The sequence below is a fragment of the Phocoena sinus genome, chromosome 6, assembly GCF_008692025.1.
Source record: "Phocoena sinus isolate mPhoSin1 chromosome 6, mPhoSin1.pri, whole genome shotgun sequence".
Lineage (NCBI taxonomy): Eukaryota > Metazoa > Chordata > Mammalia > Artiodactyla > Phocoenidae > Phocoena > Phocoena sinus.
In genome coordinates this window covers 12,979,048-12,998,917 of record NC_045768.1, presented here as the reverse complement: position 1 = coordinate 12,998,917, position 19,870 = coordinate 12,979,048, and the positions used below count along the sequence as shown (strand labels likewise).

The following is a 19,870-nucleotide window of genomic DNA, read 5'->3' as shown; positions in this document are numbered from 1 at the left end:
CTCCCCTGCTGGCATCAAGGCCCCCAGGCCTGTCCCGGCATCCGTATAGGCTGGTCCTTCTGCACACACTTCCTCCCCATTTCCGTTCCTCCAGATCTCCTTCCCTCCCTTGTGCTCCGCCACAGACTCCTGCAGACTTCCCCTCCCCAGGCTCCAGAACTTAGACGCTGTGACTTAACCGGACGTGGTGACTTTCTCAAGGTGACTGTTTCTGATTTCTCTGAGCCCCATGCACTGGGGCAGGGCCTCACCTGTCGCAGGCACCCGAGTGGCTTGTGGGGTGAAGGTATGTGAGAGACGCAGGGAGTGAATACATCCAGTGAGCGAGGGCGGGGTGAGGAGAGGCGGTGTGTTTCCGCCTCCTTCCTCTTGAGAGCCCACTGCATCTCTGAGGCGGAGTGGCCAGCCCCGTGGGAGGAGGTCAGCACAAGTCACCCAGACCACCGCTGTCTTGCCTTGAAATTGACCTTGCCTCCACCCCATGATCCCTCAGGGGCAGGACGCCCAGGTGAGCCTGGCTTGCAGACGGTAAATCAACCCAGGAGGAGAAATAGCCTATAAAATCCTCTCCCCAAATGGTGTGTTTTGTATCCTGCAGTGAAAAGGGCTTTTGAAAGCACTGCTCACTCAGGTGGATTTATGGAGCTGCCGCCCACCTCTCCCCTCTCCCTGCCGCTAGCGTTCACTGGTCTCTGGGGCTGGAGCACCCTGGGGTCCTGGTGTTCCCTGGTGGCTCCTGGTCCAGGGAGAGATGGGATAGCTCCTCTTCCCCGCCTTGTTGCTCTGGGGCTATCCCCGCCCAGCTAAGTGCCTGGGAGGGCAGGGTGGTGCAGTCTGACCCAGCAGAAGCTCCCTGTGGCCCAGCACAGGGCCTGAAGTCCCACCGTTAGCACCCTTCCTTCGGGCAAGCTGTTGTCTCCAGAAGGTCCCCTTGTTGTCACCGGCAAATGGGTCACCAAGGAGGGGAAGGACGGCATGCCCAAGCTGGAAAGGGAGTTAGAGATCATCTAGACCAATCCTCTCATTGTACGGATGGGGAAACTGAGTCACAGAGAGGCGAAGGTGCTTGCTCACAGCCTCATAATGCAGTAGCGGAATTACGGAAGGTCTTGGGCTCTGGTGCAGACCACCTGGGTTGAACCCAGCTCTGCCACTTCCTGGCTGTGTGGCCTTGTGCAAGTAGCTTAATGTCTCTGAACCTCCATTTTCTCATCTGCACATTGGGTTCTGAGAATTAAACAAGGTAAGTCATGTAAAGCTCTAATACAGTGCCTGAAGCTTAGACAGAGCTTAATAAATACATCTGGCTTGCTCTTATTAACGCGTTGGAATAGTTCTCATTATTGTTAATAGCAGAGCTAGGTTTTTTTTTTTTTTTTTTCCTGTGGTACGTGGGACTCTCACTGTTGTGGCCTCTCCCGTTGCGGAGCACAGGCTCCGGATGCGGCCATGGCTCACGGGCCCAGCCGTGCCGCGGCATGCGGGATCTTCCCAGACTGGGGCATGAACCCGTGTCCCCTGCATCGGCAGGCGGACTCCCAACCATTGCACCACCAGGGAAGCCCCCAGAGCTAGGTTTTGAACCCAGATTTCTTGAGTCTACGCATGGTTTTCTTGCCACTTCTGCCAGGCAGCCTCTGGTGAGAGTGTTCATTCACGCAGAGTGCACAGAGCATAGGACAGGGTTGTTCTAATGGGAGATAAGCAGTGAGTCACCCTGGGAAGACTGGCCTGGTGCTGGGGCCTCAGTGACAGGGCCTGGAGGGAGGCAGAAGGAGACAGTAGAGAGCCTGCTGCAGGGGTGTGGCTCCCTGATGGAGTTGGTTTTCCCCCAGCCATGTGGCCCTCGTGCTGGACTCCCTGCCCCGAGGTCAGGACTGGCTGAGGGCTTAAAGAGCTGATGAAGTGTGTGTGCCCATCCTGACCTCTGGGGTGGGCTTACGAGGAGGCTAAGGCAAGCGTTGGCCAGCCAGAGGATTTATGGGAGTGAGTCACTCCCTGGCTGCTCTGGGTTATCACATCCCTGCTCCAGACCTTAGGAATGAGTGTCTGATTTCTGTTAACTGATGCCACACAGTCCTGGGCACTGGCAGGTACCAGGAGGGTCTCTCTGTTGTCCTTATTTCCCCCTCCCACCTTCACGCCCCCACCTGCTTCCCAACTGCGTGACCCCTCCTCCCTCCTCTAGACTCTCAGGGTTTCTAATGGGCCCCCTTGACCTGGGTGTCCTCTGCTTTGGGGAGGGCGTTGTATGTCCCGTGTCATGAGCCTGGGCTCGGGTGTGTAACTTGGAGGTCGGTGGGACCTGTGATCACTCCGGGGCCCTCCAGGTCAGCCAGACCCGCTGCTGTCCTACCTCTTCAATCTTTGCCTGTGCTGTGATTCTGCCTGGAATATCCCTGTACGGCTGCCCTGCCCCACATGATCTCAGCAAGCCCACCTGCTGCCTCACCTTCAGTGTTTCTATTATGCCTTCAAAAGCTGCCTCCTCCAGCAAGTCCACCCAGATTGACCCCAAGTGGAATCCCTTAAAAGGCCTCCCAGAGCACATTCTCTGCCTTTCTCCTTTTTCTTTTTCATTTGTTTATTCATTTAGGAAGTATTTACGGAATGCCTGCCAGGTGTCCAGCACTGGAGACCCAGGCCGCAATGGCCCCCACAGTCCTGTAGGGGAGGAAGGCATGAAACAAATGCATGTACAACTACAACTGTGATAGGTCTGCAGGGAGATATGGCCCAATCCGAGGGCATCTGGGAGGCCCCTGAGGAGAAGACTGAAGAGAGACTGAAGGGTGTGCAGGGCCTGCTGGGCAAAGGGGGACTCTGTTCTAGGCAGTGGCAGTAGCCTGGGCCAAAGCCCTGTGGCAGAAGGAGCTGGCAGTTCCAAAAGTGCCGCTGAAGCCACTGGGGCTGGAGCCCAGGAGGGAGATCATGAGGGGCCTTAGGCCTCACCAAGGAGCTAGGCCTTCATCCCAGGAGCCCAGGGGTGGAGCTGGTCCACGGCAGGGTCTCATCTGGTTTTCCAAGTGTCCCTCTGGATGCTCTCGGAGAACGAACAGGGAAGGGTGACAGGGTTGGGGACAGCCAAAGCAGCGAGGCGGCTCCCACAGGTGCCTCGGAACGGCCTGGGCCGCCTCTCCAGCTGGACCATGGGACCCCTGAAGGCAGAGAGCTAGCGCTTCTTGGGGCTCAGCACATGGCGAGGCTCAGGAAACACGCCCTGCGTGAGCCATTGACCAGCCCCCTTCTCCATCACAGGAACTTTGGGTCCTAGAAGTTGCTTCTGTAAGCTGCTGCCTTCTGTTTCCTCCTGGCTAATGGCCGGGCCGTCCCCTGGTGACCGAGCAAAGTCTGAGCAATAAAAACAATGACGATGACGGTGATGATGACAGTAGCTAATATTTTTACTGTGTGCCGGGAAATAGGCTAAGTTCTTTCCATGCATGATCTCACTGACTCGTGAGGTAGCTACTATAGTCCCCGTTCTATAGAAGAGGAAACAGGCTCGGACAGTTAGGGCAATGGCCTAAGGCCCACAGTCATTAAGTGGTGGAACTCTCTACTACCATGCCTCTTGGGGGAGGGGGAGGGAAGGTATTTGCATTTTACCCAGGGATTCCTAGACGTCAAGGTAATCCTAGGACATAAAGAGGTGTGTCAAATGGTGATGTTTCAGGTGTGGTGATGGGCAGAAGGAGAGATGTTTGGGGCAGGCGTCTCCAGTTCTGGGTAGGGGTGAGGCCCTGCAGAGCAACCTGCCAGGCCTCAAGGCACCCAGAAACCACACATTTAGGGAGCTGTGAAGACAGTTTTCAGGGTGTGAGAGAAGCAAGTATGTCGTCCTCAGAGATTGGCACAAAGTGAGGCCCTGCCTGCAGAGCAGGTGAAATTGTGGTGGCAGCAACATGGAGCCGTTTTCTCCCCCGCGGCCCAATATGTGGGCTTGTGGTTCTTTGAGCTTACCCGGCCACTCTCCCTTCCTGCCGTGGCTGTGAACGTGAGTGCGTGTGGGCCGGTGTGTCTGGCCTGGGTGTCAGCGTAACTCTGTGAGTACCTGATGACCGTTGAATATATGTGTAAATTTGTGAGCCTGTCTCAGTGTATTTGTATGTTTATCTGTGGGTTTCATGGTTGTGTATGTGTGTATTTGTGTGTGCGCTGGTCAGTGTGCACCTGTGTGTTTAGGTGTGTGTATCTGGTGGTGCTAGGGAGACCTGTTACGTTTATACATGCATTTCTTTGTGGCCATGTCCCTCCCCCACATGTGCACCATCCATGTCCTTGAACCTGGGTGTGTTTCTCTCCCTGGGTACTTCTCCATGTGAATATGTGTGGGTGTAGCTATCCGGGCAATATTTTAATGCAAGAGTGATCCTTGAGTGTCAGGCTCCAGCCCCCTCTCGGTCCTCACGGCCAGTGAATTGGTTCTCTTTGTGTGATCTGAGGAGTCCGGCTACCTTCTCCGGGTAAGGTGGAGTGTGGAGGTCTTATGTTCAAAGGAGCGCCGTCATGGGCTTAGTGAGGGTTCCGTGCACTTAGGGTGGCCTGTGAGTAGGTGGCCACTGGGAAGGCACCAACTTGATCCTGGCTTAAAATTCCTCCCACCTTTCACCTGTCACAGTGTCTGACATTCCACCATTACTGAGTTATTTCCCAACTGGGACCCGCTTTGGTGGTGCGTAGCTCCCAGGGGAGGAGGCCAGGGAGGCCTGGCAGCTTGCTGAGGGTAGAGCCCCAGGATAGGGGAAGAGGGCAGGAGGAGTTGTGCATCTGAAGGACTCGAGCAAAGCCACAGAAATTGCTGGTACTGTTAGTGCCATACGTGGGAGAGCCCAGCTGTGAAAGGCAGCTGCTCTAGCTTTAGAGAATCATCAAATACCAGCACTGGAAAGGAGCTTGGTGATCACCCAACCCAGGCCCTCAGAGTACAGATGGGAAGACTGAGGCCTGGAAAGAGGAAACATGGGGAGCCTGGGAGGTTCTGGAAGCATTCTGGCATTGCAAAGAGCACCGGGCAAGGAGAAAGGGGACCTAGGTTCTGCCATGGGTCTGCCACTGCCCTGCTCAGTGACTCTGGGGAAGTCCCTCTGCCCTCTGGGCCTCGGGTGCCTTATCTGTATCATGTGGGCATTGGCCTGGCTGCCGGCTCTGGGCACTCCCAGCTCTCACGCTGCTATCTTATAATAACATAGGACTCCTCACCACCCCCAGCCCCTTCCTGGAGCCTCTGCCAGGGTAGAGTGAGGTGTCCCTACCAGCCTGCCAAGGTGTCAGGTCTTCCTGCCAGCCTCTGAGCCCGGCAGATCTCCTCTCCTGGGGCTGAGAGAGGCGGTGATATCTGGTTGGGATCTTCCCCTCCCTTTCCTGTTTATTTAGGTGTGCTTTTGGCATTTGCACAGAGCCTCAGAAAGAAATTGAGAGACATGCCTGTTAAAAGAGCCTCCTTCTTCGAAGGATATCTGTTTGGGTGCAGGCCTTAGAAACGGCCACAAAGGAGAAGCTGGTCCGGGGCCGAGGGAGGGCCATGGGGTTCTACCTTCACCCTGAGCACTGTCGCAGGTCAGGCCCACCCACCCGTCTGCAGTGACCCAGAGTTGGTTTGTTAAAAGGGAGAAGGTGATGAAAGCAGAACTGAGGGTGCAGAACCAAACAGATGATGGAGTTGGGGCTGGTAGAGCACCTACTATGTGCCATGCTTGGTGCTGAGTGCTTTACACTCAGGTGAGAAGGTGGTCTCACTCAGGTGAGACCAGTGGTGACACGTGACTCCCAGGTGCCCAAGTGGTGTTGCTGGAATACAAACCCATGGCCCCCCAAATGCTGCCTCCTGGATGGGGAGTGATGTATATGTGAGGATGGGACTGGGCAAGTCTCCCCTCCCTGAACTGCCAGGTCCTCACCTGTGAGCCCCAGGTGACAGCCCTATACTCAGGGAGAAGCCCACCTTCCCTTCTTTCTTCTCTCCCCCAGGCCCAGCATGGTACCTGGGGCATGGGGAGGAGGGGCTGAACAGTCACTTCGTTCTGGCCTTTGACACGTGTGTGTGTGTGTGTGTGTGTGTGTGTGTGTGTGTGTGTGTGTGTGTGTGGCATGTGTGCATGTGTAAGAGGATCCCTGCCCTGCCTCCTCAGGGGCTAGAACGCTCCTGGTTACAGTCCCAGCTCTACCACCTAACAGCTCTGCCACTCTCAGCAAGTAGCTTACATTCTCTGAGCCTCTGTCTCCCCACTTGAAAACCCCAACCATCCTTCTGAAGCACATGTCCTCACGAGGATTCCTGAGAAGAGGCATCGGGTCCTCCTAGGCATCCCCTCTGCTCGGGCTCCGGGTGTGTTCCGTGAGTGCCCCGGGCAGAGCGACCTGGCAGAGCAGGAGCCTGGAAATTGGTAATTTATCAGCATCTCCATCACATGGAATGAATTGAAATGGTGAATGGAGAAATCACGAGTCTGGAATTCTGAAAGGCCTTTGAGAAAGCTTCCCAGCACTTCCTGGAGAAGTAGCACTGAGGCCGGGGTCAGCGTGGGGGCAGAGAATAGGGTTGGGGGAGCAGCCGACAACTCGGGTCCTGCAAGCCAGAGACCCCATGGGCCTCTGTCCTCCGCTCGGGACTTTTCTTGCACTTTGGTCATTGACATGGATGGAAGCCCAAGGGGCTTGGACCATTGACATGGATTAGCTGGGAGGGAGGACATCTGCATGGGCAGTGAGCTGTCACGGACGTGGGCAGAGGCTACAAGGGCTGTCCACACCCTGTCACCAAAGGGCTGGGGGTGGTGACATCAGGCAGCCGCCTCGTGCAAAAGTCCCTGGGGCCTTAGTTGACCTAAGCACAGTGGCACAGCTGCCTGAGAAGCGCAGGGGAATGGGGCTGTGTTAGCAGAGACACAGCACGCCATCTGGGGAGGGGGCAGGCTTGGTCCCCGCGGACTGTGCAGGCGCCTTGCTGAGCTTTAGCCATCAGACCCTGCGCCAGTGAATGAAAGCAGAGGCCTCCACCTGTGCGGCTCCACCCGCCCAAGCACTTTGAACCTCCGGAGCCTCTGTGAGGTTGCTTTAGAAGAGAAGTGCTTGTTTAAGAGTTCAAAACTACCAAACCGAGTGATATTCTGTGGCTCCAGGATAATTTTTGCAAGCACATTCATTCATTCGCTAGGCATGACACCAGCCCTGTCCCCACTGCCACGTTGCTTTCAAGCTCCTCCGAGAGCCCAGACAGACTCCCACCTGTGGTGGTCACATACCTCCTTGGGGCAAAAATTGGTGGCTGTATCGGAGCCAACCTCGGTAATAATAATAATAAAGCAGGCAACTACTGTGTTTAGTTGCTTAGTATTTACCGTTTTACTGGGGATAGCTTACCTCATTTAATCCTTCCCACAACCCTATAGAGAAGGTATCGTCCTCAACCCATTTTACAGATAGGGACACTGAGGCTCAGAGAGGTCCAGTAATTTTCCCACAGTTTATCTGAACTAAGATTTGAACATAAGCAGTGTGAGAGGACTTCAGCTGGCCTGAGGGGTGTGATCAGCCGGGCTGGAGTGTGTAGTCAGGGCCTCCTGGAGAAGGTGGATAAAGTCAGGCCCTGGGGGTGTGGAAGGGGAGGGGATCCAAGGCTTTGTCTGTCCTACTTAATCCTCACTGCAGCCCCCACCCAGTTCACAGAGAGGTGGGGGACCTTGCCTACCATCTCACCGCCAGGGGTCTATGGAGTTGGATTTGAGCCCCATTTGTTTGCCTCTGGCTCCCAGCTCTCAGCCACTGGGCTGTCAGTGGGGGTCCACGGCAGTGAGCATCGAGAACCCTGTTTTACTGAATGAAGGGACGTGGTTTGCCCACTGCCCCTCACTAAAGGTCGACTAGGGTCTAGAACAAGACTTTCTGACTTGAAGGCCAGTCATTCCCTCTTCCTGAGTTCAGGGCTGCAGCTGCCTCCAGAAATCATGTCCTGGGACCTGCCCATGAAGGGACAGGAGAAGAGGCTCGTCTCCCTTCATCCAGGGCTGGGCGAGGAGCCACCCTTGTCCCTTTACCCCAAGAAGGAGGTCAGTAAGCAAGCTATGAGGCTAAGCAGGGCAGGGAACTGGAGTCCGGGGTCTTTGATTAACCTTGCCGTGTGACCTTGGGAAAGACCTTCCCCTCTCTGGGCATTATTCACCCTTGTAATACAGTCTTTTGGATCTGAGTCCCCTTCCAGCCGTGGCTTTCTGGGATAATGAGCGTTTGTTAAGCCTTCCATATGTAGAGCCCTGAGCTGGGTCCTCTGGGGGACATAAGGTCCTCCATGGTGGATATGTGTGGTGAGGTGGGGGACAGGTAAGCTCCCTGTCCTTTTGTTATTCTGTACACTGCTCACTTCATAGTGTTCATGTCAGTCTTGGTCACTATGCCTAGCACATGGTAGGCTCTTGACAAATGGTGAATGAATGATATTATAGAGAGTTTGAGTCCCCAAGGTCATGGTCAGTTTGGGGAGGTACATTCAGAGTAGGCTTCAAGGATGCTTACAGGTAATGCTTACCAGAGGAGCATTAAGTGTAGCCTTGATGGTGGGGGTGGGGAAGACGAAGTGATACTGTCCCACTCAACCTCTTAGAAGGAAGAAAACTGTTTTTTTAAACTCAGGAATAGGATAAAGCTGTCCATATTGCTACATAATGAGCTCCGTAAATTGTGAAACATGCTTTGTGGTTCTTTGTACCACAAGAGTGTAAAAAATTGTGAAATTTTAATCAGTGTAGAAAATAAAAACCAATAAAAAGTACAAGTTCATTGGGGGAACTTGCTTGACAACCACACCTGCGAGAGAAGAACCCATCCAAGTTAGCCAGGCGCATCCCTCCTCCCCCAACACCTGCCAAGAGGCCAAGGTTGGGAGAGCCCAGAGCTTATTCAGGGGTGCAGGTCCCTGCCTTCATGCTGTGTCTCCCAGAGAGCCTGCTGTCCCCCTGGCCCACCACCTTTTGTGGTCCCTCTGCATTAGGCCTCGTCCTGTCTGTGGGTCACCACTCTGGAAGAAGGTCCCTCCTGTAGTCCCTAACCTCTAATAGATAACTGTTAAACTGCAACTGATTAGAGTAATACCAAGCTGTAGAGGTGAGAGGCATTTGGATTCCACTGCCTGGGAAGGCCTGAAGAAGGGCCTTGAAGGATGTGCAGAATTCTGACAGGTGGCCACAGGGATAAGCCTTCTATGGGTGGGAGAGATTGAGGGGGAGGAAACAGTAGGGGCAGAAAGGTGGGAAAAGGGAAAGCTCGAAGAGGGTGGGCAGAAGAGGGGGGTCCTATGGGAAAAGCTCTGACATTAGGCAGGTCTGAGAGCTGTGTGACCTTGGGTGAGTCATTTCACCTCTCTGAGCAAGGTTTCTTCATTTGCAGAAAGGGATGTTTTTCTGTCATTTCTGTTTGTGTGGGTGACATGAGATGATGGGTACAACCAACATTTGCTCTCATCAGTCTTGGGTGCCAGGGCCATAGAGATGGACAGATCCAGTAAGGGTGTGGACTACAGCAAAGGTCCAACTCTCCCCCCAGAGCAGAGAGGGCCACCAAGCCTACCCTTTATTGTGTGACGGATGAAATATGGTGTTCAGATTGTGAATAACATTAACTCTGAAATGAGTTAATATCTCATTCCCTTCTATCCTTATATCACCTGGAATTGAGGCTGGGGTGGGTGAGTCCCCAGAATCCCTCTCAGACAACTCCACCCGCAGGGAATCACTCTTCCTGCAGTTTTCCTCTCCCTCCAACTGCCTGAGGGTACCAAGTCCAGAACACCCCAGGCTGTGGCCCCTTGAGCCCCCAAATCTACCCCAGGGTAGACTGGTTCAACCTGCTGTACTGAACGCTGTCTCCTCCCTGTCTCTTCCATTAGACCCGGAGCTCTGGGGGCTGGACTCAGCTTAGGTTCCGGTCTCAGAGTCCAGCGCAGTCTGATAGATGCATGAATGGCCTAATGGGGAGGCCCCGCTGAGGTCTGTCATACTCCTCCCGGGAGTGGACCCCTACCCGCCATGGGTCATGAATGGGCCAGCAGGCAGCAGTCTCTCTAGGGAAGATCCAGCCTTCTCTCAGACCTGGCTCCAAATCTTGAAGCACGCAGCGGGGGTACTCGGCAAACCCTTCAGCCCCTCGGCCTCTCCTTGAGCTAGATACTAGGTCACCCTGCCCCCAAGGTGGTTGCCCCTGCTGGGGTACAACGGTTCCAGGCAAAGGGCTCCACCCCGAGGGCCTGTGACAGTCACCTGCGAAAGGAAAGACGCACAGGTTAGGGGTCCAGGGTACTATCAGGAGCTGCGCTAGCCGGTCATTCCCCAGAGGACCGGACGCCTGCTCGCAGAGCCTTAGTTTCCCCCATCTGTACTACCCGGGCTGAGAACATCGACCTCGCGGGCGGAGGAAGGCGCTTTGGCAATCCAGGACCGGGAGGGGGGCGTGGACTCCTCCAGGTGGGTGGCGGTGTGTGACCTTGTTCCTGTATGAGTTGAGGAGGCTGCTGCCGCGGAGGCCCCCCGAGGGTCCCCGCCCCTGTGCAGCCCCGCCCCCTCAGCCCCCGGGGGCTCCCCCGCCCCCGCGCCCGGGGGGCTCGGGCGTCCTCGGTAGCGGCCGGCGCGGCTCGGCTCGGCGTCGCCATGGCAACAGCGGCTTAGGGGGCGGGGGCGACGTGGCTGGCTGGCTGGCTGGCTGGCTGGCGGCGCGGGGTGGGCTGGGCCGCGCTGCGCGGGCCGGGCGGTCGGCGCTCGGTCGGCTGGCGGGCGGCGCGGGCCGCGAGGTGCAGGGGCCAGCCCGAGCCCGCGCCCGCCCTCGGCCGCACGGCCGCCCGAGCCAGGGCGCGGGTTCCGCGCGGGTCCCGGGCCCGCCGCCGCCGCGCTAACCCCGCCTCCCTTCCCCCTCTTGTCGCCCCGCGCGCAGGGCTTCCTCAGCCGCCGCCTCAAGGGCTCCATCAAGCGCACCAAGAGCCAGCCCAAGCTGGACCGCAACCACAGCTTCCGCCACATCCTGCCGGGGTTCCGGAGCGCCGCCGCCGCCGCCGCCTCCGCCTCCGCCTCCGCCGCGGACAATGAGAGGTGAGCCCGCCGTCGCCGCCGGCCCGGCCTCCGCGCGCCGCCGCCCCGGGATGCGCCCCGGAGGGCGCGGGGACAAAGCGAGAGCCGGGCTGGGGCGCGCCGAAAGCGCGAGGGCACCCCACGCCGCCCTCCGGCAACTTGTGGGGCCATCTCGGACGGGGGCGGGGCGCGACGGGAGGACCCTTCTCACTCCCCCAGGGCTGAGGACCGGGTGCCCGAGCCTCGGGGCGAGGCCGGGAGGGAAGTGCCCTCGCCGAGAAGTCCTGCCTCGCCTCGCCGAGGTGGGCATTGTTTCCCGGGCGGTGTAGTGCCCGGAGCTGGGGACAGAAGTGGCGCCTCCACCCCAGGATCCATCCCCCTGCCTCTGGAGCCCTTGAGTGTCCGATACAAAAGGCATTTCGGCTGGGTTTTGCGGAAACCCAGCGGTGACGAAAAGGGTGAACATCTGGAGGGGAGGAACAGGGGGCTGGGCCGCTTAGGGGGCACATCTGCTGTAAGTAGGGCGCGTGCTCCGCTGGGGGCTGGGGTGAGCAGAGCGGGCAGTGCCTGAGGCCAAGGAATAAGGGCCTCATCTTTTCCAGCCCTGGGCAGCTGCTTCCCTCCCTCACCTCTCCACTCCCAGGGGTGTCTCCTATTCCCTGTTTCCTTTTCCTGGGCAAGTCAGGAGCAGGTGTGGAAATTCCAAGGGGAGGTGGCTTGTGGGGCAGAGGAGGAGAGAGAGGAGGTGGTTCAGCCTGCCAGGAGTCACTGGCAAGGAGCAGGCTTCACCTCGCAAGGGCAAGCCCTCCTGTCTGCTTGCGGGGACACCCGGCGGACACAGCCTCTTGGGGCCCAGGTCCCCCCCTCCTTGAGCCGTGCCAGCCCCAGCACCTTTCTGCTTGGGCACAGCATGGTGGTGGATTCTGGTGCCAGTTAGAACGTGTTCCTGCTCAGCTAAGTGGGGGTGAAAGAAAGAACGGGCAGGCAGCAAGGAGCCTTTTCGGCATTCAGCCCCAGCATCTCAGGCCCCTGACATCTGCCTTCCTTCATAGGGCTGTGCCCCTGTGTATGATTGGTGAGTTGGCACTCCCTGTAAGGGAGGCACAGGTAGAATGAAAATCTCTCTCCCCTCCCCCTTGGTTCCAGAAGGCAGAGGAGTACAAGTTATAGCCCAACTCCTGCCCAAGGTTGAGTGACTGTTTAACTGACCCCTAGTATCTTCCCGAAGAGTACTCTTTCCACTCTCCAGGAGAATTACTAGACCTTTAATTTTCATCAGCCTGGAGCTGCTCTCTCTAATGCATCCTCCCCACTGCCTGCAGCTGGTTTGCTGCCCCAGCTGCCAAGCCCAGCCCGAGGCAGGACCCTCAGCCTTTTTCTGATGGCCGTGGTGCCCCAGGGGACCAGGCGTGCCCTGGCAGGAAGATTTAGCCAGGCCAGAGCTCAGCGCTGGGTGCAGCCACTGCGTCTTTGAAAATCTCGGTTCCCATCTTTGTTATTGTCTGGGCGGCAGGCCACCCGGTTTGCTGCCTTCCTCCCTCCGCCGGCCCCTTCCTCTGGCTTTCTTCCCCAGGAACATGCCCTTCTCTGCGCTTTCCTTGGTGGGGGTCAGGACCCTCTGCACTCGCATTCAGGGCCTCGTGTACGTACCCAGTTTTGTGTGCATGTGTGGGTGTCTGGGGAACAGGAGAGACGGCAGGCGGTCCGGCCTCTGAGTGTGCCTGCCCTCCTGGGAGCAGACAGCGTGCATGCCGTGTTTACCTCCCTCCAGCCGGAAGCCTGCACGGAGATGCCGGCGAGCGCTCGGCTGGCAGCCCTGGCCGGAGGTCAGGGCCTGGCTGAGATGACCTGGAGCAGGTCCTGCCCAGCTTGGCCTCAGGTCAGCTTTGCCACATGCCGGAGGGGCACGGAGGCGGGGGGCGGGGTAGGGAGTAAGACTACAAGTCTGTTTCTAGAAGCGGTGGTAGATGGTAGCGGTTGGAGCAGAACGTCACTGACAGTGGTGTGGAATTGTCTTATTAATTTTCGATAAACAAAATCTGGCTTGGTGGCTTCTCTGGCCCAGGAAGGGAGCCCAGACTTCCCACGGACAGGCAGAGAGACTGGGTTTGAAGCCCTCCTGTCCAGCCTTGGAGCGGCAACGGGCCTTGCTCGGACTGGGGTCTCCTGGTGTGCTGCTTTGCCTACAAGTAGATTTAGCGGCTGCTGGTGGGATGGCTGGGCAGGTGTTTCTCTGGGACAGTCCCTGGATTCGCCCTGTTTGGAGTTGAGTGAGTCAAGCCAACTCTGGCGACCCCCACCCCCACCCCCCAAGCTCACGGTCAACGCTGGGTGAGTGGAGAGGCGCCTCCCCCCGCTCTGCCGTGGGGTGGTGGTGCTGCTGAAGCCTGGGAAGACAGAACGGCTGCCTTTGGCTTGGCTCATGGGACCCCGCTGGGCTGCCGTGCCTCTCGCTGGGAAGGGGGCAAGTGCAGAGACAGCGGCCTCACTGAGGAGATGGGCACGGGAAGGGGGCTGGGGGCCTCTAGGGTGGCAGATGTGAGCCCCCGTGGCCGCCTCATGGGGAGAAGGAGCACAGGGAACTCAGGGGCGGCCACTTGGGTTCTGACTCTGGGTGAATCTGTCTGCTTTATGGCTGCTGAAGTGGCTTTGTTGCATGCTCTCTGTGCTGGGGACGTTATTTTCTTTTTGCGCTGGGATTCTCTCATCTGGGAGATTTTTGTGTGTGTGTGCCGGGATTCTCTCTTCTGGATTCTCTCATCCAGTTAGCTTCGTTCTGGGATCTTTCAGCTCCTTGGGAAAGGAGTCTGCCCCAGGTGTGGAGACGCTGAAGTTAGCTGATGCGGGGAGAGGGCTGATGCCTGGTTGTGAGGCTGGGGTCAAGCCAGACAGGGCTTGGTGGGCACAACTGGGCTCTGGGGTCCCCGAGGGCCACAGGACAGGTTTGAGCCTTTGTACTTACTTCCCTGGAAACAGTCTGGGGGAGGTTCCCAGTCGGTCTCCAAGATCACTGGACCCCTCAACGCTCATTTCTCCTTTGGAGGTTTTGGAAATAAGCACCAAGGACAGGTAATCATTTCCCGTGGATAACAGAAATGAATGCCGCTCGGAGGCTTTCCAGGTGAAAGGTGTGCTGGCAAAAGCACTTTTGTTTTGCAGACTGGAAATGTTCCTGCTTCATTTACAAGACGGTATTAATGTTGGTAAGAGCGATCTCGGATGTGGTGCTTCTGCCTTCCCAGAAGATAATTTCCAAGTCACTCACTTATTTATTAATGTTGCTGAGTATCTAGGAGGGTCAGCTGGCAATACTGTGCTTTCCTCATTTTTTTTTTCTCGCTGACACTGTATCTGGGTGACTCTGGCCCTCCACACAGGCGGGCAACCCAGGTGCAGTTACCCAAGGCTGATATGTGTGGAGTGAGAGATTGATTTCCCTTACAGGGAGTATGTGTGTTGCCTGGAGTTCCCACACCTGAAAGTTACTAATGGTAGGATTCCAGGCAGTGTAAGACTAGGGAGGGAGATAATTTGGAAGTGGAGGGAGGGGGCTTTCAGGGACCCTCACCCGGCCCTGAGTAGGCAGGAATCAATTCTCCCCCTTTGGGTGAGGCATTCCTTGGTGGGAGGAGAGGAAGCTTGATGAGGAACAGGAAAAAATGGAAGACAGAATCTGTTTTCTGTTGACAGTAGGTGCAGGCAGGGCTGGGCACCCAGGCCTGGGTTTTCTCCGCTCTCTCCCTCCCCTGCTGTAGACAGGGAGAGCCTGGTCCTTCTCTGCCTTCCCTTGGGTGATGTTGAGATGATTGGGCCTCTTAGTCTCTGCGAATAATGGGAAGTATGTGATCTTTGGATTTGAAGCCAGGCATTCCTGGGGCAAGTCACTTAACCTTTCTGAGCCTCAGTTTGCACATTGGCAAAATGGGTCTGATGATAATAGTGTCGTTGGAAATGATATTAATATATTCAGCATGTGTTTAATAGAAAATGTCTGTCCTGTTCAGTACTCTTTCCTTAGCAACTCACACTGGGTCTTACACGTTTCTTAAATGTTTCTAAAATTTTATTAAATAAGTTATAACACGCGAGAGCGGTTAGACAGGTGTGTTTTAGGCTTTTCAGTAAGTGGTAGTTAATATTGGTGGCGAACAGGCCCCTCATCTTGGTAAGCCCCAGTTTTCTCATCTGCAGTGTGGGAATGATAACACGCAATCATGTGGTGTTATTTTGAGTTCGAGAGATAATACTCGATGTTGCTGTCCCTCGTAAGGTGAAAGGGGCTGCACAGAGGATCATTACTACTTTGAACACAAGAAGTAGCCAAGTGGAATGACCCTGGTCTTGTCCACACCTGGGAAAGCAAACCTCTACTATATGTGTTTTAAAAATTGACTTGTAAAGTTCACTGTTCCATCTGATGTTCAGGCCTTACTTGTTTTTAGTAATTTAGGCATTTAGGTCATGTCTAGTTTTTCTTTATTAAAAATGGTGCTGGTATTTAATCGTTGAGTATGCATCGTTTATCTACATCTGTGATTGATTTCATGAGGTAAAGTCTTAGAATTACTAGGTCGGAGAATATGAACAGTTTCAGGTTTTTGATAAAAATGCCTCCCATCGAGAGCCTGTAGTAATTTACACTCCCCCAATGCTTTTTGAGGGTGCTCACCTGTTTCCTTAGACCTTTAAAAACATTGGGTGTCATCATTAACACAACCTTCGTCATTTGTATAGGCAGAAAAATGGCATTTCTTTGTTGTTTGCATTTCTTGCTTGTTAGTGATTGAACACTGTTTTCCTGAGTTTAAGGGCCAGTAGTGCTGCTGCTTTTGAGTCTTGTCTGTTCGTGTCCTTTGCCTTCTGAACGTTCTGACAAGTCCCTTGCAGGAGTCTTAGTTGCCCTGTTTGGCCTTCCTCAGCTCTGAGAGGCCTCATGTAGGTGGATCTTTGTTAAATGGGTCTCTGTCTTCCAAGCGGTATGGCCGGGAATTCATTAATTACCTGCAAGGAATGCTTCCCAACTCCCCCCTCCCCTGCTCTTCTCTCCATAAGGGAATCAGATTTAATTCTTAATCCGATAATTATCATAAGGAGGCCTGGCATTTACACAGCACCTTGAAAGGTCTTTCACCATGCAGAATAGGTAGGTGGTGAAGGGACTGTTAGATTCAGGGAAACTGAGGCACACGGTCAAAGGAGTGGTGGTGGGACCCTTACAGAAGCCAGGCCTCATGACCACGTCCCGACCCAGCTGCAGCATTGTACTTGGATCCCCATGGGCACCTTTGGGGCAGGGCTGACTGGAGCCCCACTAACGAGCACGTGATTCTGAGCCTCATCTCCAGAGGGAGGGGAAAGCCACAGAACATGACCCAGACTTGGAGAAGAACCAATTTATTTTTGCTTTCTCATTTTTATCGCCCTCCTTTTAGATCTGCAGCTCCCTCGTGTATCTTCCAGAGATCTGAGCTGGGCAATATTTTTAGGAACGGTGGAAATTAGCTAGTGAGAATGTGATCAGCCCCAGCCTGGGGTTTTAAAAGCTAGAGAAGCCTTTTTTTGTACAAGTGTCTGTAGGCATGTGTACGTCCACGAGCGCGTGGTTTTGTATGTCTTACGGGTACGCACCTGCCCTCGTGAAGGTGTGTGCGCGTTATGTGTTAAGTGTCCTTGTGCATCTGAGATGAATAATCGCATGTAAAGCATTTGGAACAGGGCCTGGCACTTCATGTAGGGTTGGACCACATGAAGTGGCTGTTTTTGTAGGTCGAATATGGACATACGGTTCATTCTAAGCGCTCAATGAGTGCTGGCTACCGTTCTTACTGTGTCTGTTTTCTTACGTGTACGTGTCTACCGGCATGTGCATGTGTGTTTACATACATCCTGTTTTGCCGTGTGCGTGGCGTGTTCTGTGTTTGCGCTCTCACGTGCGCATCTGTGTGCGTGTGTGTAGTTGCTGTCTGGGCGTGTGGCCACCGAGCTGGCCAGTTTTGTGAACAAACCGCCTGCCTTCTTGGGGAGAGCCTCCCAGGGCTCAGCACATCCCCGGGCCATCAGCACAGCCACCCTCTGAATCCCCTCGTGCCTGTAGGTGCCTGCAGAGCGCAGGCCTGGGCGCCAGGCCTGAGGGGTGCTGTGGGTGAGGCCTTTCGCATTCTCCCAGAGTAACCCTGCTTATTTCCAGGTCCCATGTCTGAGGATATGCAAATTGACTCTTTAATGGAATTCCTTTGAAAAATATTACTTGAACCAGAAAGTTAATTACCAGGCTCTAATTAATGGCTATTTTAGAGGGCCACAGAAGCGAGCTGGAGATCATAGGGAGACCGAAAAGGCAGGAAGGAAAACACCCAGCTCCCACGGCTGGCGTGTGACTCCTTCCCAGGTGGCAGGGCCCACTTAGGTCCTCCCCCACCTGCCCTCCTGGGTGCCTTGGTGCCGGTGAGTGGAAAAGCGCCCCTTGCTAATGCTGGGTCTCCTGGCCGACAGTCCATCCGCCTGCGCCTGCCTTCGAGGAGTGGCTTGGGCCGCATTCCCAGCCTGGGGTGGGGTATGCGAGCGGCCTCGGAGAGCAAGCCCGGATTGGCGTGAGGCTGTACCACGCCTACCCCCACCCTCTGACGCCCCAGAGCAGCCGGGGCGACATGCCTGAGGCCTGGGCTATGGACAGGACAGTCACCAGCCACTCTACAGTGAAACTAACCCCTTTGCTTCCCCTCTAGCGGCCCTTGGGCTGCTGCCTATGGGACCCCTCCTCCCAATTCCAGAGTTTGAGGCAGCTTCTCAGAGGACCAGCTCTCCACCAGGGGCGTGCTGTCCCTCATGATCACGGTGCTCAGTGTAGAGTCACCTGTGATCCTGCCCACCCACCTCAGAGGACAGGCTGAAAGCCCAGAGGAGATGACTGTGATGGGAATGATGCGGAAGTTGCCCCTCCCAGCTGGGGGCACCAGGAAGGTGGCCTGTGTTACTGTCCTCTCCTGGGCCAGAGGGAATCTCCGTCCTCTGTGGGCATGTGTGAGCCTGTGGGTGGGCACACAGCATCTCACACATACTGGGGGGCACAGCCTGGGCTGCCCCCCAGGTCCTGCCTACAGGCCACAGCACACGCCCCCCGCGCGTGCACATGTAAGAACCTTGCTTGGCAACTGGAAGCCAGGTCCCTGTGGAAGCCACCAGTTGTGCACCAGAGGTCCCCTCTGAGCCAGGCGGGTGGTGCGGTGAGGACCCAGGGGAAGGAGAGGGAGACGGGATCCCGCCTGCAGGGTCCCTGGCAGCCTATCTGGGAATACTCTGTGCGTTCCTGGGGAAGGTAAGAAGTCACCCCAAGGTTGGAGGTCAAGCCTGATCCTGGGGGTGTGCCAAGAATAGGGCGTTCCCCAGATACCCCCACTCGCATCCGCTCAGGAAGCCTGCGTGCACCTGACCCCTGGGGTTGTCCCCTCGAAGGCTGTGGCTGACGGCGGCCTGGGGCGGGCTGCTGGGAGGCCCGAACACAGCACTTTGTGCTTTGGGGAGGCACTGGGGGTCTGCCTGCTGATTAACTGCCAGGAGGGGAGGGGCCGGAGGGCAGCCTCCAGGACGTCTTCACATTCTCCCAAAGGCACCTGAGCAGGGCTTTGTCGCCCCACCTCCTGCCGCTCTTCCTGCTGCCACTTGTACCTGGACTGCCACAGGCCAGGCTGGAGCGCAGGAACCTGCCTCCTGGGCCTGCTGCACTGCTAACTCGGAAGAGCCACAAGTCTGTCTCCCCGTCTCTCCAGGGGCGTTGGCGGGCCAGGAATTGGCCCAGATAGAAGGCTGAGTTTGCACTTTTCCCCACAGCAGGCGCTCTGAGGGGTGAGTTACTGCTTGTCACGGTGATCTGCTGCTTCCCTTTTCTGGTGGGCAGCCCCCATGGGGGAGCTGAGGGGTCCCGGCTGGCTCTGGCCAGGGCCCAGTTAGCTCCGGGACCGTCGCCTGCCTCGGCTAGCCCTGACCTTTCTTTCTCCCAGCCCTTGTTTGCAGGGCCTGGTTGTAAAAGAGCACTTCGGGTAGAAATACAGATGCCGCCGTGGTAGCACAGGCTCTAACTTGATGCGACATTGTCCTGGGGGGTTTTCATACTGAGGGCAGTGAGTTAGTGCAGCATCTCCCTGTGCCCACTGACTAAGGGGAAGTTAAGTTCATGCTGTCTTGTTGACATTCGCAGGGGAAGCTTCCTGTTGCAGCTGCAGACTGTTAGCATGTGAAGGATGTGTGCGCCCAGCAATTACTGTTTCGGGCTGGGGAGGAAATTGATTAATAGGTTGTTCACAGCCCCACCCCTCTACTCCTATTACCCTTCTTTCCCCCTTTCCATCTTCCCCAGATTTCATCAGGAAACTCAGTCCCAGAATTGGCTCTGATAAAACCCCACTCTTGTCTTGGAAACTGAGGGCCTGGCCCCTGAGCAGGACTGACCAGCCCACCCCAGGCAGGACCCCTGATAAAATGTAGATTCTTGGGCCCCACCCTAGACCTTCAGAATTAGACTCTGGTGGAGTAATCATGTTTCCGCAAAGTGTGAGAACCACTGCCCAAAGTCTGTTCCTTTTGCAGAGGGCAGGACCGTGTCCCAGATGTATGCCTGCAGCTTGCCTAGGCACTGCTATGTTCTTATTGATTCCTCATAGTAAGAGGGTTTTTTGTTTCTCATTTCACAGTTGTAGAAACTGAAACTCCAAGAGGGGAACATGACTGGCCCAAAGTCGCACTCGGGGGAACCCCATGCCTAGGCGATCCATTCCCTGGTTGAGGCCTAGAATCTTCCCATTAGCGTGCCGTGCCCTTTCTTA

General features: G+C 55.9%; 1 protein-coding gene across 13 annotated transcripts in view; it reads left to right on the top strand.

Annotated features, from left to right (window-relative positions):
* The window catches only part of DAB2IP (DAB2 interacting protein), a 195,111-nt gene that overhangs the window by 101,116 nt on the left and 74,125 nt on the right, over positions 1–19,870 (top strand). For 12 of the 13 annotated variants that reach the window (XR_004350518.1, XM_032636266.1, XM_032636263.1 and 9 more), the window contains exon 3: positions 10,918–11,072. The exons of the other annotated variant lie outside the window; for it this stretch is intronic. Coding sequence is in view for 11 of the 12 variants with exons in the window: in XM_032636266.1 (XP_032492157.1) it covers positions 10,918–11,072 (155 nt within the window). In the remaining variant the exon portion in view is untranslated. The remainder of the gene's footprint in view (positions 1–10,917; positions 11,073–19,870) is intronic. 13 annotated transcript variants of the gene reach the window in all.